This window comes from Mustela nigripes, chromosome 4 (genome assembly GCF_022355385.1).
Source record: "Mustela nigripes isolate SB6536 chromosome 4, MUSNIG.SB6536, whole genome shotgun sequence".
NCBI classification, from domain to species: Eukaryota; Metazoa; Chordata; class Mammalia; order Carnivora; family Mustelidae; genus Mustela; species Mustela nigripes.
The window spans coordinates 61,592,594-61,618,571 of NC_081560.1; the positions used below are offsets into that span (position 1 = coordinate 61,592,594).

General features: G+C 39.7%; 1 protein-coding gene across 1 annotated transcript in view; it reads right to left on the reverse strand.

Moving 5' to 3' along the window:
• Positions 1 to 388: 388 nt before the first annotated feature.
• The window catches only part of SCIN (scinderin), a 75,834-nt gene continuing 50,244 nt past the window's right edge, over positions 389 to 25,978 (reverse strand). Inside the window, exons 8-16 of the mRNA XM_059396772.1 lie at positions 25,520 to 25,735; positions 23,311 to 23,432; positions 16,994 to 17,084; positions 14,569 to 14,739; positions 8,083 to 8,260; positions 7,683 to 7,804; positions 4,714 to 4,791; positions 2,488 to 2,548; positions 389 to 1,245 (exon numbers count right to left, since the gene is read on the reverse strand). Of these exons, the coding sequence (XP_059252755.1) occupies positions 1,118 to 1,245; positions 2,488 to 2,548; positions 4,714 to 4,791; positions 7,683 to 7,804; positions 8,083 to 8,260; positions 14,569 to 14,739; positions 16,994 to 17,084; positions 23,311 to 23,432; positions 25,520 to 25,735 (1,167 nt within the window). The 3' untranslated portion in view covers positions 389 to 1,117. The remainder of the gene's footprint in view (positions 1,246 to 2,487; positions 2,549 to 4,713; positions 4,792 to 7,682; positions 7,805 to 8,082; positions 8,261 to 14,568; positions 14,740 to 16,993; positions 17,085 to 23,310; positions 23,433 to 25,519; positions 25,736 to 25,978) is intronic.

The window sequence follows — 25,978 nt, forward strand, 5'->3', positions numbered from 1 at the left end:
CAAATAAATAAATAAAATCTTTTAAAAAAAATTTCCTTACTTTGCTTTTTCTCTAGAAAATTCTTTCCCTGCAGTCCTGCTGGTAGAAGGCTCCTAACTGCTTTTAGTTTGGCACTGCCCAATCCAAATTGATTTTTGTTCAGATAAACTCTTGAAATGTTTAATACACCTCAGTTCATCTTTAACAGGACCCAGATTTCATATGCACTGATATTTAAAATCTTTCATAATTATGTAACCTTGGAAAAGTTGTTTAATTTTGACTACTTAATGAGGATGAATTAAGAAATATTAAATTCGTATTTATTTATGCATAAAAGTATTTAACCTTAAAACTAATTGTGTCATTAACTCACATGTCATATTTAAATAAAATGTCACAACAGAAAACCTTTCCAAAAGAGATGCATTTTAATGATGAAAGACAGCATTAATGAATTTTTTCGTATGTAACCTTTGTGGTATTAAACGTGTACTGTCAAATACATATATCTAACCAGATGAGACTGTAATTATTTTGTCATGAAAAAGCTGTGATTTCAAAGGCTTTTAAAAAGGCAAAAATGGTAAAGTTACTCTTAGAAGATGATACTTAGGAGTGAATGGTATCAGAGTCACACTGGCAGAAGAAGGCAGATAACAAACATTTAAACCATCTTAACATAAACCTCATTGCAAATATACAATTCTTTTGAACACAGCACATGGGAAGGAGAATAACCTCCAAGGCATTATGGCTTACATCTCTGGCATATAAAGAACTAGTTTGATTAAAGTTTCCTGAATTATAAAATTCCCTGATAAACTCCCCTAGACTATGCATAGCTTTTCAAACCTTTTAAAAGGTCATATAAAAAGATACAAATGAGTTTTCAGCAGAGCTAATATTGGTCTGTAACAAAAATTACTTTAGGTTATTTCAAAATACTGACATAAGAAAATTCTAGTTTAGAAAGAATTCCAAACCAATACAAGGAATTAAAAAATCGTCATAGGGCTGAGGTTAATTTTCTAAAGTCAAATAAACAAAAAACCTTTCTTCCCCTCAAAATAGCAATGGGACAGTGGCTCCAAAATATTTGTGGTTTTTTTTTTTTTTTTCCTATTAAAAACCTGTTTACCACCTTCTGGAATCCCAGCCCAGGAACCAGCCGGTAAATGTGGGTGGTTCATGGCCCTGTTTTACGATGACTATTGGTGTCCTCTTGTCTCTTCCAGAAGGGTCTGTCTCAAGATACATTTTGGCTATAAAGAATTAAAAGATAAACATATTCAGTTAGTTGTTTTTTTTTAAAAAATTATTTAAATTCAGTTTAATTAACATATACTGTATTATTAGTTCCAGAGGTAGAATTCATCAATTGCATTTAAACACCCAGTACCATTACTTCAAATGCCCTCCCTGATGCCCATCAGCCAGTTACCCCACTCCCCACCCTCCTCCCCTCCAGCAACCCTCTCTTTGTTCCTTATAGTTAAGGGTCTCTTATGGTTTGCTTCCCTCTCTGTTTTCCTCTTATTTTATTTTTCCTTCCTTTCCTCTGTGTTCATCTGTTTTTTTCTTAAATTCCACGTATGACTTAAATCATATGGTATTTGTCTTTCTCTGACTTATTTCAGTCTTAAGTCTTCTGACCTAGAAGAATACACTCTAGCTCCCTTCATGTTGTTGCAAATGGTAAGATTTCATTTTTTGATGGTTGAGTAGTACTCCATTATATATATGCATATATACATATATATCTCCCACATCTCCTTTATCCACTCATCTGTCTACGGACATCCGAGCTCTTTGCACGGTTTGGCTATTGCGCACATTGTTGCTATAAACATTGAGGTGGTTATGCCCCTTCCAATCTCTATATATGTATCCTTTGGATAAATACCTAGTAGAGCAGTTGCTGGGTCATAGGGTCAGTTAGTTTTGATTAAACTAAAGTAACTATGGAGTGAAAAGTCTCTCAATAAAAATAATGAGTCAAATTTTCATTGCCCTGAAGAGCCAAATACTGTTCCATACGAACAATTCCTTATCGATTTCTCTCATCTGCCATCTGTCTAATGATTGCCTAAAAAGATTTCAAACTTTATAGAATTATCCTTATGGCATAATTATTCTTGTACTTTTTAAAAATAAAAAATTGTTCCAGAAAGAGCAGCATTACTCAAAAAGAATTTTTAAAAAAAAATCTAGGTTATCATAGTTACAGAGGTTTTACTAGTTCTATAATAAAGTGTATTTGAAGTTTGTAGAATAAATTGGTGTAATTATGTTCTAAATTAGGTAACACAACATTTTTCTTATTCTTATTCTGAAATTCTTCAGTTCAAAAAGACTCCATTACACTTCAGTTCAGAAAGCAAAAGCTTATTAGATTCTGCCTGGTTTTAATATGTGATTTGAAGAATGTGGGGAAAAGAGCAGTCAGGAACTTCATAATAAGCACTCAGGGTAAATGCCATCATTGTCCGTGGGATCTCGCTTACCAGACTTCAGAGATTCTGTCCTCTCGACTTCATTGGCGTCTTTGCCGATCCAAATAAAAATCTGAAAAACGAAACAATAATACGTACTGTTTGGGGAGTGTTGGCTCGGTGCAAGCCCTATACCAAGAGCTTCTCCCACATGGCTCAATTCATCTTCCCAGCAAGCCCCCAAGTTAGGGACGTGGAGAAGGAGGTACAGGGAAGGTGGTCCATCACTTTCCCAATGTTTGCATTTACAGGGAGATACTCGAAACGGATATCCAGCCAGTTTGGCTCCAGAATTCACATCCTGATATTTCAGGTTTATATAGTATTTTCTAGTTCATACACTTGCTCAAAACAATACATTGGCTGTTTTCTGCAGCCGCCCCTTTAAGGTATGTATGTAAGGCAGTCGTTATCCCCATATTATTTTTCTCCTGCAGGGACCTCAGCCTCCCTTGCAAAGCCTCTGCCTTAAGCCTGTAATGTACACCTAAAACTCTATCTTCTAACACTTTGGTAAAAGTGCTACAATGTTTAGTATTTAAATATTGAGGTTTTTAAAATTTTTTGAGGTTTTTTAAAAAAACTGATATAATTACGTATTCTGTATGTATCCTTCTTGTCAAATGCATAGGTTGTGAACTTCAATGCTGAAACATTCTTTTGAATTACCTTAATTTATTTTTAAACATTTTATTTATTTATTTGAGAGGTGGGGGAACTGGCACATGAGAGAGCAAGCATACCCAAGAGCTTGGGGAGGGCCAGAAGCAGGCTCCCTGCTGAGCAGAGATTCCTGATTTTGGGGCGGGTGGGGAGGTGCAGCTGCTCAATCCCAGGACCCTGGGATCATGACCTGAGCCAAAGGCAGACACTTAACCAACTAAGCCATCCATGTGCTCCTTATTTTATGATTCTTTTTAAAAAAGATTTATTATTATTACTTTTTTAAAAAGAAGATTTTATTTATTTATTTGTCAGAGAGAGAGAGAGAGAGAGCACGAGAGTGAGCACAAGTAGACAGAGAGGCAGGCAGAGGCAGAGGGAGAAGCAGGCTCCCCACTGAGCAGAGAGCCCGATGCGGGGCTCGATCCCAGGATCCTGGAATGATGACCTGAGCTGAAGGCAGAGGCTTTAACCCACTGAGCCACCCAAGTGCCCCTATTTTATAATTCTTTTTAAAAAAATTATATATATATATTTTAAGATTTTATTTATTTATTTGACAGAGATCACAAGTAGGCAGAGAGGCAGGCAGAGAGAAAGGGAGAAGCAGGCTCCCCACTGAGCAGAGAGCCAGATCTGGGGCTCCATCCCAGGACCCTGAGATCATGACCTGAGCCAAAGGCAGAGGCTTAACCCACTGAGCCCCTCAGGCGCCCCCTCTTATAATTCTTAACACACAAAGATGTTTTTATTGACATGATGTTTTAAATTTCATATCTACAACTATGTGATCCATTCACCTCGGGACAATCTGTGACTAGATTCCAAATTCTAACATGTTAATTCTAGACCAAGAAGATAAGGGATAATATAACCAAATGATGTTAGCAATTAAGAACAGACCTAGAAGTCTTTACTTACTGATGTTGACTCTAAGAGTAGGCCTAATTCAGATGCAGGTATCATAGTTGTTCCATACATTTTAGTCCCTAATATATCTATTTTTCCCTTCTGTTATTATCAGTTTACACAAAGGCTAAACAACAACAAAACCTCAACTATCAGATACAGCATGCCAAATCCCCATTCATTTCCTCCCAAATAAAGCCACACATAACAGCAACATATTTTCTATATAGAGTCACGACTATTCTGTGTCTGTTTCTTCCCCAGGGGAAAGGTCCCCTATGATGACTCCTTGTAGGATTTCAAGAAAAACTCTAAATCTTTGACTTTGCCATGGTACTGTACCCCCAAGGCATTGTACCCATGAATACATTTGCTACTTAAATGAATGGATGAATGCATGACGAAATTAGGAGTGAATGAATTTTACACATAAATGAAAAATAGAACTTTTATGCCTAAAACTACACAGCCCCAGACGGTAGCATGGAATTTTTTCCACATTTGGAAATCAATTTGCCACAGGTATCAGTTTTATTTTTTGCCAAGCTGTGTTGAGTCTTTCTAAAATGTTGCCTAAACTCACAAGTCCATTTATTTTTAGACTTGCCATTTTTCAAAGCCGGTTTTGCCAGCTCCCAAGTATAAACACACCAATTATGATTTTACCTGTTCCCAAGCATCTAGTAACATGACATCATCTTCTGCTAAATCGTCCTGGGTGAACTCTCCTGGAACCTCTTCAATCTGAAATGTTTGAAAAAGCCTTAGGATCAAAGAGTAAAGCAATAATTTTTCTAATATATAGGGAACCAATGCATTATATTATTTTAAAACACCATAAAAATAAAGCTTGGTAGCCATGTTTTTGTTCTTTCTGGGTAATAAATATTTAGGTAATTATTTGTTTGTTTAATCGTCTCTCACAAGCTGACGGAATCTGATCTGGGAAGCACAGTGCTTATGACAAACGTGACACTGGAATGCCTCAGGGAGTCTATAGTCCGTTTGACCACAGTTCCACTGTCAGTCCCTTGTGACAAGCTGCTTCACAGATCTCCGTTGCCTTCCTAGTCCTTAAAGACATTTGAACTTATGGTCTAAGTATTCAGTTGCCTTTTATTTTGTAGGTCAAGATTATTTTAATAAAATCAATAGGTCTGGTCATTTTCAAAATCAACAGTTTTTTTTTTTTTTAAGATTTTATTTATGTATTTGACAGAGAGAGAAAGAGAGCCCAAGTAGGGGGAATGCGTGGCAGAGAGAGAGGAAGAAGCAGGTTTCCTGCTGAGCAGAGAGCCTGATGTGGGGCTCCATCCCAGGCCTCCAGGACTATGACCTGAGCTGAAGACAGATGCCCAACCGACTGAGCCGTCCAGGTGCTGCCTAAATCAACAATTTTTGACACAATGATATTCCATATGCAAAGTTTTATTATTATTATTATTTTAAATGTGTTAAATCATGTTCTCTGTAGTTAATTTTAAAGTTTGCTAGGGAGGGTTAGTTTAATGCACACGCTACCAGTGGGCAGGTATTAATCCAAAGTTCCAAATTTTTAAGGGATTCTGGATAACGAAGCCCCTGACCCTTAGGAAGGTATGGTAGACAGGGCTATAATTCTTAACTCTTCACTTCTTCCCTCTGCTGTGTGACTCTGTGGTACAGTAGAGTAAGTGGAGATAGTCTTGGCCTTGGCCATGTCTTATTAGCAAATGTGACTCTTCAGGGACCCTCTTGTGCTCCTGGGCTCAGTCATGGGAAAAACAGGCACGGATCCAACCTGTAGTCCAAAGGAGAACCTTCCAGCTGGGCCAGGCCTGGATAAACTTGGTCCCAGGCAACCTGCAGCCTTCTGACCTTAATACATATTTATTGTAACCTGATGAAACTTTGAGACTGTTATATAAAATACAGACAAAAACTACTTACAGAAGGCAAAAACTTAGTTTATATTATCTTTTTTACAGAATATTTATCAATCACATAATGATTTAAAAAAAAAAACTTTAAATATCATACCATGTCAGGCACTGTTCTAACTCCTTTATATGAACAATTAATTTAATATTCACACAACTCTCTGAAGTGGGTACTAGGATTATCCCCATTTTACAGGTGAGAATACCACAGCACAGAGAGGGTAAGTAACCAGACTAAGGTCACACAGGTAGTAAGTAATATCACCAAGTAAGTGATATTGCATAGGCAGATTGGTTCCAAAACCTATGCTTTTAGCCCACAGGCTCTGCTATCTTATGTGAATCTATAGGTCTAAGGCCTGCTTTTTGATGATGATAACTAGATCAAATACTTCAAATCAAATCAGTCACATTTCTTTTCTTTAAATTGTGAAGGGAATAGTCGGAGTTCCAAATATCAAACAAGAAAATGAGTAGGTGTAAAGGAAAAGTATATTTCCCTTAAATATGTTCATGACAAAACCAAAGACTAACGGATTTTTTTAAACCTGATTGAGAACAAAGCCTAGGTATTATTTTTGTAAAATACATCTTCATTGGAGACAAGCTTGTTATTTATAACAATAATAACAAATAATACTAATAAGAAATTACAGAAATGTTAGTTGAAAAAAGTTGATTAGATGCCATATTGAATCAACAGTCAAAAGAGTAAAGTAACAGATTTTTTTTCTGGCAAGTTTCTAAAATACATGGATTTCCTAGAAAGTCAGTGAGCAACTGTGGTGCCCAACAACCAAATATTTATCACAATTTGAATCTTTAATTTGAACCTTCAAGTTTTAGGTCAAATCTCTTATAATCTTCAAGTTTGGTTTGAACATGAGCATTTTCTTCTAGCAAGCAATGTAGCTGGGGAATGATTTAGACAATTCATGGGTATGTGTTGAAAAATAAAGTTTGTATTCACCAGGACATGGTGACCAAATCTTTGTATCAAATTTTACATAAGAAAGAAGTCTGTTCTTTAAGCAAAATATTTGCTCAAAAAGCTAGCATGTCAAACAGAAAAAACAGAATTTTTACACTTCAACTGAGATGAGGGGATGCACCCCAGGATATTTTAGAGCCTGATATAAAATCAGTCTTGTACACCAGATACTTTGAAATGTCTGCAATTCAAAGCCTGTGAATGACTATAAAATAAAACCTTCTTGCTGATTTCACTCAATTTGCAGGTGCATATGTAGCTTTCTATGATTCTGCCCAATGATCATAATATTTTCATAATATTTCTAGTCAGTCAACATGGTGAAACTTTTTATTCCCTGGGAAACTGAAGTGTAAAACTGACACAGTTTGATCAGAAACCACCACGGTTTCCCACAGAAAGTGTCAAATTATTAAATTAGTAAATCCAACCATATGCATATTCATAGAGCTACAGCCTCATGCTGACACAGGTGCCAAGTAGTTGATATTTTTTAAAGCGGCTTGATTTATGTAGTACTTTACAGTGTTCCTATGCTTTCAAATCCATTATGTCATGGACTCTTAAAATGAACTTTTGTAGAGCTAAGATGATCACCTGTTTGCAGATAAGCAAGCTAAAACTGAGAATCAGAGCACTGACGTGGCTGAAAAGTGTGAGAGCCCCATGGGAAGGCCTCTCCCAATGTTCTTCGGTTCTAACCCCGTGTTTTGCAAGACACTCACGATGAATCGTCCAGTTTTGTTAGAGCAGCCATAAAGCCGAGGTGGATGGTCTTCAGCCTGGGTTTCTAACAGTGGAGAAGTCTGGTAGTGTTTTCTCCCTCCAAGGGAATTCCAAAACTCCTCTGTGAAAAACACAATGAGTTAGCCAATGCACTTCCAGGAGCCCAGAGCCGGTGTTGTCTTTACATTAACAAATGATATTATTTCATCTTGACTTTAATGTTAAGAAGTTATTTAAATATAGCAGGTTCCATCACCCACTTTTACAACTAAGGGAAGGATCTGTAATGCCCTATAACTTTTACAAAAGCCCTGTTTATGAAAAAGTTTTAAAATTACATGATTAGCAATTATACCAAATACAAGTCCTGGCTAGTGTCCTTGGCCCCACAGTACACACCTGGTTCCTCGCCTTCCTGAATCTTTGTGGTTTTGCATTTGAGGACACTTGCCACATACTCTGCTCCTCTCTCCTCCTCTTGGCTGGCACCTTTTCCTATCCAGATGTAGCCATTGTTTTGTCGCAGTTTCAAGACAAAAACATCATTGGAATTCAAAGACTGTGCATCAACATCTACCTAGAATATAAAGAAAAATAACAGAGGGATTCAGATTCACCACTACTCCCTCAATAAAGATGTCCGAGAAGCTGTGACAGAAACAAACCATCCGTTCAACCTTCTGTCCTGATTCCAGGGTGGCACTAGGACACCACTCTGGCATTAGAAACAGTAGTAGTACTTTGCTCTGTATCACTTTTATGTTCAGCTGCCCACAGACAGCAGCAGAGGGCTCTAAGAATAAAGTTGGCCAAACTTAAATGAGAAGGAACAAAGATAATATTTAAAGAAACCATAAGAATAGGCATTGACTATAAGTGATGTTTGGAAAGTGGGTGTGATAGATACAAATGACACACATAAAGCAAAGATGTTCAGTTTTGGGGGCATGTGGGTGCCTCAGTGGGTTAAGCCTCTGCCTTCAGCATGGGTCATGATCTCAGGGTCCTGGGATTGAGCCCCACATTGGGCTCTCTGCCCAGCAGGGAGCCTGCTTTCCCCCCTCTCTCTCCCTGCCTCTCTGCCTACTTGTGAGCTCTCTGTCAAACAAATAAATAAAAATCTTTAAAAATAAAGATGTTCAGTTTTTCTCTCCCCTATTTATGAGGTTTTCCAAATAATCAAAGGGACACCTACCCAAAGCAATTTACAGATTTAATGCAATCCTTGTGAAAATACCAACAGTATTTTTCCACAGAGTTAGAACAAACAACCCTAAAATTTGTATAGAACCACAAAAGACGCTGAAGAGCCAAAGCAATCTTGAAAAAGAAAAACAAGACTAGAGGTATCACAGTTCCAGACTTCCAAGATACATTACAAAGCTGTAGTGATCAAAACAGTATGGTACTGGCACAAAAAGACACATAGATCAGTGGAACAGAATAGAAAGCCCTGAAATACAGCCACGCTTATATGATCAATTAATTTTTGACCAAGAGGCAAGAATATGCAATGGGAAAAAAGACTATCTGTTCAACACATGCTGTGGGAAAACCGGACAGCTACATGCAAAAGAATGAAACTGGACCACTTCCGGGAGCCTGGGTGACTCAGTTGGTTATGTATCTGCCTTCAGCTCAGGGCATGATCCTGGGGTCCTGCGATCAAATTCTACATCAGGCTCCCTGCTCCATGGGGAGCCTGCTTGTCCCTTTCCCACTCTTTCTCTCTCTTTCTTTGTCTCTCATGAATAAATAAATAAAGTCTCTTTTAAAAAAAGATAAAAAAAAAAAAGAAATTGGATCACTTTCCTATACTATACACAAAAAGTAACTCTAGATAGATTAAGGCCCTAAATGTGAGAACTATAAAAATTTTAGAAGAGAGCAGAGGCATTGTTTCTCTGATGTTGGCCATAACAAAGTCTTTCTAGATATATCTCCTGAGGCAAGAGGAGCAAAAGCAAAAATAAACTATTGGCACTACATTAACACACACACACACACACACACACACAAACAAAAATCTTCTACACAGCAAAGGAAACAACCAACAGAACTAAAAGATACCCTACTGAATGGGAGAAAACATCTGCAAGTGACATATCCAATAAAAGGTTAGTATCCAAAATATATAAAGAACTTAAGTAACTCAACACCAAAAGAACAAATAATCCAATCAAAAGCAGGCAGAAGACATGAATAGACATTTCTCCAAAGAAGACATTCGATGGCCAAAAGACACATGAAAAAGATGCTCAACAATGCTCCTCATCAGGGAAATGCAAATCAAAACCACAATGAGGTATCATCTTACACCAGTCAGAATGGCTAAAATCAGAAACACTAATGTTGGTGAGGATGTGGAGAAAAAGGAACCCTGATGCACTGTTGGTGGGAATGGAAACTGGTGCAGCCACTGTGGAAAACAGAATGGAGGTCCCTCAAAAAGTTAAAAATAGAACTATCCCATGATACAGTAATGGTGCTACTGGGTATTTACCAAAAGAATCTGAAAACACAAATTCGAAAGGACACGCACGCCTATGTTTATTGAGCCGTTATTTACAATAGCCAAATTATGGAAGCAGGCCAGGTGTCCACTGATACATGAGTGGATAAAGAAGAAGCAGGATATATAGATTATTCGGCCATAAAAAGCAATGAGATCTTGCCATTTGGAACAACACACGTGGATCTACGGAATATAAGGCTAAGGGAAACAAGCCAGGCAGAGAAAGAAATATAGCAGGTAATTTCACTCATATGTGGAATTTAAGAAAGAAAACAAACAAAGGGAAAAAAGAGAAAGAAACCGAAAAACAGACCCTTAAATATAGAGAACAAACAGGGTTACCAGAGATGTGGTGGGTGGAGGGATGGGTGCACTGAGTAATATATGGAAGTGTTCAATCACTATATTGCACACCTGAAACTAATATAACACTGTACATTAACTATATTGAAATAAAACACACACACACAAAAAAAACCCCACAAAACATAAAAATCATAAAAAATCATAAAATCAAAAAAAAAGAAAAAAAATTATAAAATCATAAAAAATCATTAAACAGGGACTGAAATCCAATGTTGGCAAAGCGATAACAATGCAAATTCACTAAAGGGTTCTCCAAGCTCAGATAAATTATAACTCAAATTGTAAAAGGCTATAGTAGATTAGTAACAGCACTGACATGACCTTTCCTTTCAAGCAAGAAGCTGTGGCCACTGTCTGGAATCAGGCCAGGAAAGCACAGCTGTGCTCCCTGTGGCCACAGGGGAATGAGGAGGACCCACATGGGCCTGGACTCTGACCTGAGGAGGAGGCAGAAGGCAGAACATCAGGGCAGGGCAAGCTGGTGTAGTCTCAGGCCTGGGAGTGAGCCCGAGGGCCCCACGATGGGCTTGTGCCTTCATGTCTACGGTCTTGGGATTCTGTGACTCTTGTCAGACTCTGTGAGAGCCTCTGACCACATGGCCATGTGACTATAACAGGATGTGTATGACTTTCGGCACCATCGTGGGACTCAAGGTGATGAAGAACCAGTGAGCACGTCTGAGATAAAACAGCCACGAGAGAGGAAGGAAATACAAGTCTGGTGTTCTGAGAGTATTTCAAGAAGGTGTCAGATGATGGTGTTTGGCCAACTGGGTCGAGGTGCCATCAACTATGCGGACAGCTGAATTTCACCAGGCTCACCAGGACCCTGTTTCCAGAGAGAGCCTTAGAGGAGGAAGGAACAGTTGTTGAAACTTTTATTTTTTATTTATTTATTTTTTTATTAAAGTACAGTTGACACACAGTCTGTTAGAAATGTTAAGGATGTGTTGCAGGGGTTGCTAACATTCAGGGATGTGGGTATCATCCTTTTGAAGGAGGAACAAGGCCTCTTGGACCCATATTTAAAGGAATCTGCCAGATGGGATGTCGGAGACTGATAGGAACCCGCACGGCCAGTTTCTCCTCCGAATGTCTCCTTATTGGCACAGAGGGAAGAGCTTGGAGGATAGGATAGACAGACAGAGGACAAGAGACCCACACACAGACTAGTGTGGCTTCGGGGAATTAGTTCCAAAATAGAATATCACAAAGCTTTAGCCTCCCAGGAGATGAAAACAGAAAGCCTTACAATGATTTTGATGAGGCGTGTAGGGGGAGCAGGTGCCTGACCTCCTTTCTTTGATGTTCCATTCAGAGAGGCTGGGAACGTGAAGGCCAGTTTGAGAGGTTACAAGCCAACAAAGGAACCAGGTCACAAGCAGCTCACATGCCTCTTAAAGACATGCCTGCGGGAAAGAGACTAGGAAGGCAAGGGTTCTAGACTCTTCCATCTGAAACCAGCTAAGAGTGCCTACAGAGGAAAGCTCAATGGTTACCTTGACAGATTAAAAAAAATTAGTCATAATAGAACATATGAGAATCCATGTACAGAATGTTCTAGATGAGGTCAATATGCATGATGGCATTTAAATGATAAGACTGAATGAGATCGCCATGGCGAGGGCCAAGACTGAGCCCTAGGGGTTTTGGAGGACGGGCAGAGGAGAAGCAGAAACTGGACTGGTGCAAGAAACCTCTTCAGAAACTTGGAAGAAATGCTGGTAAGTGTGGTTGCTTCAGAGGCTGAGTGAAAAAAAAAACAAAAAATAGTGTTTCAAGAAGCTAGGGAAGGGTGACTGTGGCAAAGGCCAGTGGAAGGTTAAGGAAAGGGGTTAGAAAAGATAACTTCTGTCTCCGTGAAACGCAGGTACTCGGTAAATGCTACGCAGTACACAGTACTGGAAAATGCTAGGAGTGGCTGGAAGGACGCCGGAGGGGAGCGGCTTAACAAAGAAGAGGCTTAACCATGTAGGGACGAGGGAGGGAATGAGGCCAATGCTTTTGAGGATCCGTGCTCTCTTAAGGAGGGCAGAGAAAGGATATGGTAGCTGGGAGCGTCGGGGTTAAGAGAGGGGTTTTTAATGGAAAATGGGAGTGTTTTGAAGGCATGCTTGTTATCTGAAGGAAATGATCCAGAAGAGAAGAATACACTGATGACAGAGAAGAGAAAGGTTACTGTCTGCCCTCATGATGCACTGGAGGTGAGGTAAGAACACGGGACAGAGGGGAACTCCGGGAAAGTCCGCAGGAAGTCAAGAGGACTGGGACAGAAGTTGGGGGTGGTGGTAGTGGTAGGAATTTGGTCTCAGGGCAGGAGTCACATTTTATTTATTTATATAATAAATATGTATTAATTTATTTACCGATATATTACTTTTTACAAACATTACTTTGTAATGCTAACTTATGGGTAAGAGTATATTGATATTAATTTATAAAATTATCATTATTTATATCTAAGGAACTATTATAAAATACTTACAAATTATTAAATATAAATAAATTACATTTACTTCATGAAACAGGCAGGAAGGAGAATATATGTGTACAGACAGGAGCACGCTGGTGACACTGGAGGGGAGTAGATGAGGTGACTCTTGTGTGATTACATTTATGTTCTCTGAGAACTCTGACTCCGTGCTCAGTGGACAGCAGGCGTGTTGGAGGTTTGGAGAGGGAAGACATGAAGGGTGTGTTGGATGGAGACGGTTCAGGGACTTAGGTTTGAGACTGGAAATTGCTAGAATGTGCATCCTAGAGTAAAGGGACCAAACGACAGGAGAGGGTTGTCGGAGATTAGATGTTCGAGGTGCTAAAGTTATAGCAAATTTCAGTACAGGACCACATGAGTGTGAGATAAAAGGGGTCAAGGACAAGTCTGTTTGATGAGAGAAGCCAGAGGGATGGAGTCAGTGAGACAATGGCTGAAGTCACCAAAGAATAAGAGGGGAAGGGCTGGCGGCTCCATGGATGACGGCACAGGATGTTGAGGGAGGGAAGTCTGATAAGAGGGACAAAAGTCAAGGAGGCAAGAGTGGGCCAGGAGGGTACCCTACTCGCCCCCATACCTGGTAAGAGGGCACTGAGGAAAACAACTTGCCCTTGCGAGGGCTATATGGGAATCTGTGTCCTCAGAGGATGCCACAGAGCAAGAAGGTACGGGGGGCGGGGGCTGGTTCAGAGAGGAGATTGCAGGTGGAAGGTATGTCATGGCCCAGGTGGTTTCAAGAGCTCGGCGGAATGGCTTGTGCCAAGGGGAAGGGTTGGCAGGTAGGTCCAGGTGTGGGGATTACAGAATGTGGTGGGCAGTTTAGGGGTGACTGGGGAGACGTGGATTTCAACAGTGATGGAGGTGTCTGGATTATGTAATGTGATGGATGGTCCCAGAGGTCAAAACACTCAGCCATTAGACACCTGGGCCTGCTGGCTGGTCCATGCATGAGGTCTTCTTGTCTTCTGACCTGTGACATGAAGTTTGATTGGTTCCCCAGCTGCAGTCAGAGACAGCTTATTTGGCTGGTTGAGTTATGGCTGCAGACCAATACGGTGAAGCCTGCCTTCCACATTTGTTACACTAGGACAAACAAGGGTTTTCCCTTTTGAATTTCCCCTGTGACCACCCGACCATCACCTGCCATCCATCTTCCTCCAGGCCCTTCTAAAAGATAAAGCTTCAGGCCTTTGACCATTTGATTTGTTACATTCTTAAAATTTTATTTTATTTATTTATTGTTTTTAGTACAATGCAGTTGAAAAGTGTGAGAGGCCTGATATCCAGAGTTCACTTTTTACTTGGTTCTCCTGTTTTTGTTTTGTGGGTTTTTTTTTTTTTTTGTGTGTGTGTGTGTGTTTGTTTTGTTTTGGTTTTGGTGAACAATGGATTAATTATTGAAGTAGAGGGAATCTACTTGCCAATTTTTTGAAGACTAATATTTGTTGATGGCTCAGGTCCACCGGGAAGTCCATAAATAGGGCACGTTTGATTGAAAGCATGGCATTACCTCCATGATTCTGGTGATGGATGCCAGGTTTCTCCGGACTTGAAAGAGGCGTGTAGGGGGAGCAGGTGCCTGACCTCCTTTCTTTGATGTTCCATTCTTGTAAATAATGAGCGGTTTGTCTTTGAACAAACTCAGCAGGTGAGCAGGCTCTTTGCCTTGGGAGACTCGGATCTGGGAGCAGAGAGGATAAAAGAAACCTAAGGAAGGATGCAAAGAAGGAAGGTTGTATTTCCACACGTGTTATCTTCTCTTTTGAAAACAAAGCAAACAATAAAAAATAAATAGGAAATTGAGAGCAGGAGGCATGGTGATTAACAGAAAATATAGGTGAATGCTAATGAAGCATGGTTTTCTGGCTGAGTTAAGCGTTTTTGACTCCAGACACAGCACACTGAACTATTTCTTCCAGGGGGAGACAGCACCGTAGGGCACCATGTCCTGCTTCCAGAAAGTCCAAAGCTGTAAGTGTGTTCATGTACATCTCCAAAAGAGAAAAGACAGCAAAGTGCTGATGTACACCATTGTTTGTAAAAATTACTCTTTTTTCAAGAGCATTGACACTTGACAGTTGTGTAGTGACACACTTGTTTCAGAAATATTTTGGAACTTGTTCAGAAGGTAAGGAGATGTGCATTTAAATGCTTCCAAAAATAAGACGACACAAAAGCATAGTCATTATTTCTACATCTCTGTAACCATGAGATGAAAAGATGATGACAATCTGGCTTCCAAACATCAAAATCTGGCAAAAATAAATAGAATTTGTTTTCTACTTTTTATTCATAAGGATGGTAATAGATTTGCTTGATATAAACACTCTAAAAATATGTAATATAAGGACTTTTCAGGACAAGGAAATTAAAGAAAGTAAATGGTAAATTATTTACTTTCACTTGTTAGTTTAACACCAGACATTGGATTAGAAATGAGTTTCTTATTTCTTACATAAATTGTTGATGTAATTTCTTACATAAAGAGTTCAACTTTTGTGTTAGCTCTCTATTTTTAAAATTATTTCAATTATTTTTTAATTAATATTTTATTTAAAATTGAACTGTCTTATGCACCCTGGTGTGTCTTTTTCTAGAAGCCCAAATAAATGCATACACCATAGCAGGGAGGCCTAGGGAGCACTAAAAATAATTAACGTCACAGGCATCTTTCTTTTTCATTTCATTTAAAAAAATTTTTTTGAGTAATTTCTATGCCCAACGTGAAGCTTGAATTCACAACCTCAAGCTTAAGGGTCGCATGACTCATGACTGAGCCAACCACAGGGATCTTCCAATTAGTAGGCATTCAAATAAGCAAGTAGCAACTCACAGAAATCTTTTTTAAATCACAGCCCCAAAGCTAGGATTACTTAAAATGTTGCTGCCTTGGCATTTCCCTTAACATTGAGAAAACCTCAATGTTATGTTTTTCTATGTTGCCAACATAGATAAAAAAGGGGGGGAAATAATTAAGATCCATTTTTCCATTGTTAAATTCAAATAAAAGAGATAAAAGTTAAGTTGAAAATGTTTCGCTATTGTTAACATACCCTACAAAGGAATTTAAAACAGAGGCATGGGGGACTGGAGTTGTTTAAACATTACTGTGAACTACTGCCATCTAGTGATAAAACTAAACATTACCATCTCATTGGGAATTTGGGATGTGACAGACTAACAATGGAAATTCATTCACTGGGTGTATCAAATATTTTATTACAAAATACAGAATTTATAAGTCACAATGTATGTCTTCAAAGTCTTTGAATAATTTAAGGAATACTTTAAACGTTAATCAAATGATACTTATGTCAGTTCTTAACTAGAAATATTTCATTCAAAAGTGAATATAATTGTTCAGGGGAAAGTTCAGTGCATTTAAAGAATTCAGTCATCTTGCTAATTTGTAAAAATATTAAAAAGTTAATATGAAACTTCAAATTTTAAGATCTAACTTGCTTTATATATCGACTGTCAAGTACCAAGACAGGAAAAAAACCAGCTAGAAGACCAAATTTGGCGTCCACATTTTAAATTTTATGTACTAAAATATCTGATTTACCTCAATGTTTAATTATTATCTTTTAAGAAGTAATTACACACTTACAAAGATCTGAAAACTGGAAAGTGATCAGCTGGGAGTAATAACTTGGGTAGAACAGTTTTATGTCAAATAACTATCAATTCCTTTGGTTCCTTTGATCTGTTAACTAGTTTTTTGTTTTTGCTTTTGTTTTTCAATTTTGTTTGCTCCCTCTTTTCCAGAATCTGAGAGAAGTAGTATGGCATGAAAGCAGGAACATTTAAGTTGCAAAATGAAAAAATGTAATATTTAGGAAAGACCAAATTCCCATCCCAACTGGAGAGATCTTTAAGTAGTCACTGGGCCAGCAAATAACGTGGGTGAGTTGTGGGAGAGAAACTACCCCAACCTGCACAGCCTGTCCTCTGAGGGATCTATCCAACTGAACGGTCAGGAATGCAGATGTTGTCAGCTCATCTCTTGTGGCATCTGCTCCTTGCCTGGAGGAACCAAAGTAAAGAAAATTAGCTTGTATTTAAGGTTTTTTTTTTTATTTTTAAAGATTTTATTTATTTATTTGACAAAGAATGATCACAAGTAGGCAGAGAGGCAGGCAGAGAGAGAGAGAGAGAGAGGGAAGCAGGCCCCCTGCTGAGCAGAGAGCCCGATGCAGGACTTGATCCCAGGACCCTGAGATCATGACCTGAGCCGAAGGCAATGGCTTAACCCACTGAGCCACCCAGGCACCCAGCTTGTATTTAAGTTTTAAGACTTTCTAGTGTAGGCATTTCAGAGATTTAAGTCATTAGGAAAGATCAAGATGAAACCATTTTGACAAGATACAGCCAGAGAAGGTATCGTTTTTCTGAAAGTGCTAACCTTGACCCATGAATTGCCCTGCATATTACCTAGACCTCCACATGATAATTATATTTTTTATCCTCATATTATAGGAAAAGAAACTGAGGCTTATCTCCTTACATAACTTAGCTCAGTAATCAGGTCTGTCTCATTTCAAGTGGAGGCTGCCTATTTTGGGAAATTGTCTCCACAGTAAAAATAATCCATCTGAGTAGAATATGAGCCCCATCTATTAGGCTGGATATTAGAAGCATTCTATCTTTACATCAGCATTTGGTGACCATAGTAACAAATGTCTGGACCCAGAAAAATCAAGGAAAGAATCATCAGAAGTACGTGACGGAGTGGCCCCATTTTGTCATGCTAGCAATTCTTTAAAGGTTTTATGCATAAAACCGTAAGAGTGGCTCAGTTACCAGAGACCCAGACAGGGGTCAATAAATCAGTTCATCCAGTTCATTTGCAATTTCTCTTTCAAAGGTACCTTGTGGCTATAACTCCAACCACTAGCTTAACCTGTACAGCAAACTTTGGGAGATCGGCTTGTTTGATGAGTTTGTGGGGGGAAAGCCGAAGCACTGAGCATGGTTTGTTTCTAGCCAATTATCCCACCTCTGCCTGACTAGGGGTTAGCAGGAAAAATACTAATCCTGGAATCGAATTTCAGAAGCTAACCCTATTAGGGTGTCAGGTTGGCTCAGTCGGTTATGTATCCGACTCCTGATTTTGGCTCAAGTCATGATCTGGAAGTCATGAGATTGAACCCTGCATCGCATGGAGCTCTCTGCTCAGCAGGGAGTCTGCTGGAGTCTCTCTCTCTCCCTCTCTCCTGATGCCCCTCCCCCCAACTCACACACACACACACTTGTTCTCTTTTTCTAAAATAAATAAATAAATCTTTCAAAAAAAGGAGTCAACCATATCTTTTCTTCTGAAACCTTAAGAGTGATCTACTTGTCCAATACCCAGAATAAATTAGCACTAACTTTCCATCCTGGGCAATACATATATACACGTACACATGCCCCAAAACACTGAGTACAAGAAACAAGTTTTGTTGATTTCAGAATATTTCATTGTACCATAACAGAGTCAAATGTTAGGAAAAAGTTCTAAAAAGTTGGGGGGGAGGGGAGACATGCTCATGTGAGGCACACATTCAAAAGAAAATAAAAAAATGTTTTCCCTAATAAAGCTTACTCATAAAGATAGTCTTTTAATGCCAATAGCTTAAATTTAATGCCAATAGCGTAAATTTTTCAGGAGCTTATAATGTTAACAAACACTTCAGCAAGCCTCTGGGAGCACCGTGTAGGGAGTAACATAGAGGGGTCTGTTACCACCTGTCCTTTCTCTGTCACATCTGCAGTTCCCTGCCTAGTTCTCTATTTCCTTTTTTTAATCTGTAGAAAAACATTCAACTGACTATAGACATTATTACCAAACTTTTGTCTCAATTTCCATTTTTTTTCCTTGAAGCATTTCATCCAGCAAACCTAGAAACCCTCACCAAACTCCTGCCTTCTGATGCTCTTAATAAATTTTTCACTACTTACCTCCAGCTCCTCTTCCACTTCATGTCAAAGTGACGCTTGCTCCTTTCCACACAGATTCAGACTCATTTGCTTTATGGATCTGTGACCCAGGGGGTCAAACACTCCACCACAACTAAGACATAATAAAGTTGCTCCACTCCAGTTTTGAAAACCTACACTTAGGGGTAGTGGGGGTGAGAGCGGACAACTCTACTTTGACATGATTTTTCCTTTATAAATCTTTGGCACTTGTTACTCATTACAAATAAATGCTGCAGGAAAATAGAATTTACTGCTTTGAGAGATTCATCATTGCCATTGTTCAACGTCTGTTCAATTTCAACTACTTGACATTCCCGAGAAAAGACCACATTTTAGAATACAAGTGGTTTCAGAAATTTTTTAAAAAGCCACAACAATATGTGTATTCAGTAGATGATTTAATTCTCGTCCTTCATCTTTTACTGTGCCTCAAACTTAACCATTTACATTCCTGCATCAAAATTATCATATAACCTGGGAAGCTGTTTAGTTTGAAAGCTTATATTCAAGAGATCTGCTTATTTTCTAAATGTCTCTACACTGCCTTTACACAAGCTTTTGAAGTCCTACAAACCACACAACGTTAACAAACTGACATATTTAACATCCGTGAAAATAAGACTCTCAAAAGGACCCTGAAATATCTAATGTATCTTCTTGATATCTCAAAAAATGATAAATTCTTATCCTAGGAACCTTGATCACATAAAATTGGAAAGAACAAATTAAATGACCTCTTCTTCCACCCTAGTCCCGTCCTAAAGAGAGTAATTATTAAGAATATGGCATATTCTCACTTTTTCCCCTCTGATTTTTTTATAGTCAGGGCCAAGCCTGCCCTCCTCCTGAGTTTCTTATCTCAGTGAATGAAACACTACCCATGTGTGCACGGACCAGAAATCGGGGGCCACCTGTGATTTGGTCATCTTCCCTGTTTCTCATACCCAGTCTTTCTGATACCAATGCCTTAATACTACAAACTCATCTTATCCGTCCCTCCCTGTTGCTCTAACACTGAGTTCTGGCCACATTATCCCTTGGCTGAATTACTGCAACACATTCCCAGTGGCTTCCCTGCCACCGGCCTTCTCCCATCAGCCCATTCTCAGAGATGTCAACCAAAAATAACTTCTGTAAGAGGAAAGCCAATCATATTGCTCCCTGAGCAAACTCTTTGACTGGTTCCCAATGCCCTGAAAATAAAGTTCATCCTCCCTAGGATGGTTCCAAGGCTGTTCATAGGTTGGCTCCTTCTGATTTCTCTGATTTTATCTTTTGCTCCCTAACTTTGCTCCAGCCATAAGTCGTTACTAGTAAATTAGAGCACATGTCCCCTGCGTTGCTTAGTACAACTTCTCTATTTGCTTGCCTGCCTACCTGCTCCTCTGTTCCCAGTTAGATGTCACTTCCAGGAGGCCTACGGGTGGGCTTGGTATCTCGTCTAGAATTCCCCAAAGATTAAGCCTGGTTTTATCTTAAAATCCTTCATACTTCATTGAAATGCCTGTTAATCACCTGCTTCTTTTTAAAGTATCAAATCTTGGGGCTCCCGGGTGGCTGAGTGGGTTAAGCATCTGCCTTTGGCGCAGGTCACGATCTCAGGGTCCTGGGATCGAGCCCTACATTGGGCTCTCTGCTCAGCAAGGAGCCTGCTTCCCTTCCTCTCTCTCTGCCTGCCTCTCTGACTACTAGTGATCTCTGACTGTCAAATAAGTAAAATCTTAAAAAAAATAAATAAAGTATCACATCTTGGGACACGAGTCATTTTTTTTTTTCCACCACAGTATCTTTAGTATCTATCTAGCACAGTGCTTGGCGCATAGAAAGTGCTCGGTGAATACTTTCAAATGAGTTGAGAAAAAGTAACTGCATTTAACATTTATCATCCAATTTAGTCTGTCTTCGTTACAGCCACATAGTTGTTTACGTAGATGGTGAATTATCAATTTTTCAAAATGTGCTCTTGAGCTGCTTGTTTCATCTCTCTTGTCTGAGCTAAGTGCCACAATCAATTAGATTTTTTATATGCAAAAGAGAGCAGAGAGAAAGACCAAGAAACAGAATGCAAAAGAAAAGCTGACTGAGAACAACCGATTTGTCCCTGTAAAGGCCATGCTTTCCAGAAACACTTTTCTGAGCTAATATTTTGGAAGAAAAAATTGCAAAAGAAGGACAGAGCTTACACCAGGGTATAGGGGTGCTCAACTTTAGACTTAAAAAGAGCTGTTTATCAAAGTGTGAAATGCTCCTTCACCAGGTACAACAGTTGGGAATTTGGGTTAAGTTACTTCATCTTAAGTCTCTCCCCTCCCTTTCTGTCTTTCAAAAATAACCTGGTTGTGAGGAAGAAACATAATAATGAAAACACCTAGCACTTTGCTGGCACAAACATGCTGCTCAAAAAAATGGTTGCTATGAAGATGACATCATAAACAGAGAGTCAAGTAGCTAAATACATTAATGATTGACAGGATGTGATGGGAACCATTGCCTAAGGTGGTGCAGGGCCTGTTAATCAGGAGAGTGTATGTGGATCATCTGGGATCTTGTTCAATTGCATGTTGTGCTTTAGTGGGCCAAAGGTGGGTCCTGGAATTGTACATTTCTTTTTTTTTTTTTCTTAAAGATTTTATTTATTTATTTGACAGACATCACAAGTAGGCAGAGAGGTGGACAGATAGAGGAGGAAGCAGGCTCCCCGCTGAGCAGAGAGCCTGATACAGGACTCATCCCAGGAACCTGAGATCATGACCTGAGCCAAAGGCAGATGCTTAACCCACTGAGCCACCCAGGCAACCCAAATTGTACATTTTTAACCAGCTTCCAGGCAATGCTGATGTTTCTGGTTCCCAGACCATCCTTTGGACACCAAGAGCCTATAGGATAAAGATAATCATCCCATCTCCTGAACTTGGCTGGCCTCAAGGCACCGGTCAGGGTAAGTGGTAAGTGGTTACACTGTCCAGATGGAGGTGACTCTCATCTGGCAGGACCCTCACCACAGAGAAACATCTCCATATCAACAGAGACCCGTGTCCATGTACACTCAATACGCCCACTGAATGTTGCCATCATCATGTAGGCAAAAGTAGGATCCTGCTTCACCCCTGTACCTTTCACCCTGATTTCACTTAATAAAAAGTTGGAGAATCTGACACTATATGATTTGTTGCAGAATCCCCATCCCTTTGGAACAGCCCAGCATGGTATGTATGCTTCACTTACCCGATTGGACATTTCCCACTGATCAGAGCCTTGGCACTAGACTCTAAGTAAACTTAACCTTCAATTAACTCAAATTATTATGGAAAACCACATTAAGAGGTGGGTGTGCTGGCAATTTTTTTTCTCCTTTATTGCCACAAATTTCATGGGGACCAAGAGTAAAAATGCATCAATTTGAGGTTCCTGGGGTATGAAACAGAGCCATAAATGATATATATCCCCCAGAGGGTTTGCCTCACTGCCACTTTGCAGCTCCAATTACGAAGGACCTCAGTGAATTTTAATAATAAGAACGCATGGTGGTCAGTACTAGCTAGCTGGAGTTAGCTTGCACAGGAGGCGAGATATTTAACCGCATATCTACTAAAAGAACACTACATTTGGATACCAAAATCTTGTTCCTACACTAGAAAGGATGATTTTAAAAGAATTTATTTACTTATCTGAGAGAACGAGTGAAAGCATGCATGAGTGGGAGGAGGAGCAGAGGGAGAGGAAGAAAGAGAACCTCCAGCAGACTCCCTGCTGAGCTAGGAGCCCCACCTAGGGACTTGATCTCACAACCCTGAGATTGAGACTTGAGCAGAAATTAAGAGTTGGAGGCTTAACCAGCTGAGTCACCCAGGGACCCCTAGAAAGGATGATTTTTTATCTAACCCTTCCTGCTTGTGGAGAAGAGCTACAAATCAGAGTCAAAAATCATACTGAAAGAAAATACCACATGCATGCTATACAAATCTCACCGGGATAACTATAGGATAATTCTACCCCTTGTCCCATGGAATTTTTTTTTTAAAGGTTATTTATTTATTTGACAGACAGAGATCACAAGTAGGCAGAGAGGCAGGCAGAGAGAGGGAGGGGGAAGCAGGCTCCCCACTGAGCAGAGAACCTGGACTTGGGGCTCGATCCCAGGACCCTGGGATCATGACCTTAGCTGAAGGCAGATGCTTTAATCCACTGAGTCACCCAGGTGTCCCATCCTGTGGAATTTGATGAAATGTAAATGGAGTAAAATCTGTCCACCTTGAAACTTGAGATTTTAGGAAAGAGGAGAACTTACCAGGTGTAGATGATCTGTCCTCTGGGATAAGTATAGAGTATAATGTAGCAGTCACCACCATAGAATTCACCATAGGAGTTCTGGTCAATTTCAACCCTACCATTATTTTCTACACGCCATATCTGAAAGGAATGGAATGTCCATAGCAAAATTAAAATTTTCTTGATCTAATAGTACTTCTCAGGAGTTTTGTTTTGTTTTGTTTTGTTTTTAGATCTATTATTAAACAACTTTTAAATACTTTTCTAACTAGCTTACAAATTAAACAACAGGAAGAGATTTTATCAGTTTGACAATTGGTTCACTGATTTTTTAAGTGTTTATACATATATTTTTTGCATCCTCCAGAGTACTTACATCAGTTCTGAGCCTATTAATACATACCTACTGTTCGATTGATTAGTGAAAATAACACAAGACTCTGGTGAAATAAGGAACTAAAATATTCGGTTCAGAAATATATCTCGTAACTTGCATAAAATATTTCATTAATTGGGAGACAACCTGTTTGTTTATTAAATTTTTTTTCCCCCAGCACAGTAAAGCATGATTATTTCCTCAGGCAAGAGTGGCAGATAGGGACCAAATAATCAAGATGCCAATAGCTTGACTATTTTCAAGAGGTGCCATTTAGGCATAAGACTGAAAAGATAAAAGTAGGCAGAAACTTTTTTTTTTTTTTTTTCTGGGTTCTCAACCTCATCACAGATTAAAGACACTCCAGGTTGGAGAGATGAGAGCTGTAGATGAACTAGGAAAGCAACACGAAAGCCTGCCAGGCAAAGTGCGCATGCGCACCCTCCGGGGGCCGGGGAGGATACACGCCTCCCCTTGAAATTTGGTGATGGAGGAGCAGCAGTGCTTTCAGAGAGAAGCACGACATCCTGGTGAGCAGGGGAGAAACAACAGCACCCCAGGGCTAAACCTAAAAGCCTAGAGAAATCTCCGAGACTTCCGAAGTCCGGGGCTGACTCAGGAGGACATCTCAGAGTCAACACAAGAGACTGTCCCTGGGACCTGGTGCTGGAAAGCCAAATCTGCCACCAGACCCTCCTGCTGTGCTGAGCTGCAGAAAAGCGCATGTGAGCAGGAGACAGACCCAGACAGCAAGCTGATACCCCTCGGACAATGGCCATGTGGGGCCTTTCTCCCTTTGCAGTTCTTGCAACCCCCAGATAGCTGAGATGCACACCTTCATGTCTTTGAAAAGAGGCAAAATTACTTCTTAAATTTCTTTCTCATATACTTTGCTCCAAACATTGTAGTAAGCCTTGGGAATACAAGGATAAACTATTCAATTCCAGCCCTCAAGGAACTAAGGAGAGGGCCAGGAAGAAAAATAAACTGTTCTGCAGTCCTTAGATGATGGTTCTGTGAGAAATATCACTTATGGTTTGAGCACAAAGGCAGCTGGCAGCTCCAGGACAGAGGGGAGGCTTCTCAAAGAGCTTCAGCTTATGACTGAACTGAATTCTGCAGGAAAAGGAATGGAGACTTTAGCCAGAGGGAGGAGGGAAGAGCCCTCAGGCAGTGGTAGAGTGAGGCAGCCAGGAGATCAAGGATCAAATCCTGGAAGAGCCTGCAGGCCCAGCTGAAAACGGAACGCCATTAAAATGTTTTATAATAAGACACGACATTACCCAGTACTCATTAAGTTAGATGACTCAAGAGTAGAGGGTGAAGAGAATTGAATTAGGGATATTTATTAGGGGGTTATGGGCAATTTTTTTCAGAAAAAGAGGATAAACAACAAACAATTTGCATGCTCTATAAATATCTGTGAGTTTAGCACGTACCCAATTTGCTTTTGTGAGTGCCCGTAAGGTACAAGGAAAGGTCTAACTAATGGTCGCTGGTACATTCAGAGCCACTCGTCCTCACTGGACAATCCCAATTCCAGGAGTGGGAGCAATTCTGGACCAGGAAACAAGATGGCTGGTTTCCACAGCATGTCTAATAGTAATGAGGTGATCTTGCACAGATAGCCTAACTTCTTGGAATCTCAACACACACATTGTAACATAGGATTGAAGGTCAGAAACTGTCTCTTCCAACTTTAAATTCCCTGATTTAATATACAGTCATGGGCCACCTTTATTGATAAGTAAAGTTAAATGACAAAGTTTGTAGTCTTCTGAAGTTACATTTCCAGGTATACTGGCATACATGGGCTTGAGGAAAACAGACACAAACAAAAGCAGCCAATTACCTCCACTTTTCCGGAACCATCATCCACCATATTGTGCTGGGCAGCCATCTGGGGAGAAGTGTGTAGTTTTGAGGCATCAAATGGAATTTGTTTTATTTGAGCCACTTTCTCGGTGACATAGACTTTCCCGAAGCCATCACTCTGATCTTTCTCTCTCCAGTCCTTAAAGAACTGTTTGAAGATTGGTGTTTCCCCTCCTTCTGGAAGAACTTGAATCTAAAATTTAAAACAATGATAATTATTCTAAAAATAAAATAGAGGAAAGACATTCATCTAGGAGTGGAGAAAAAAACTCAGGAAAAGACTGTCTTGGTTTCTGTGGTGACAGATGTAAACCTAGAAGCTGGGATCTGTGAGTGAGTGTGAAATGGAAGATTATCAGATATGAAGGTGAAACTATCCACCTCTGCTTTTTGTCACAACTAAAGTGACTGCCCCTGAATTTGGATGCTTGAAGTA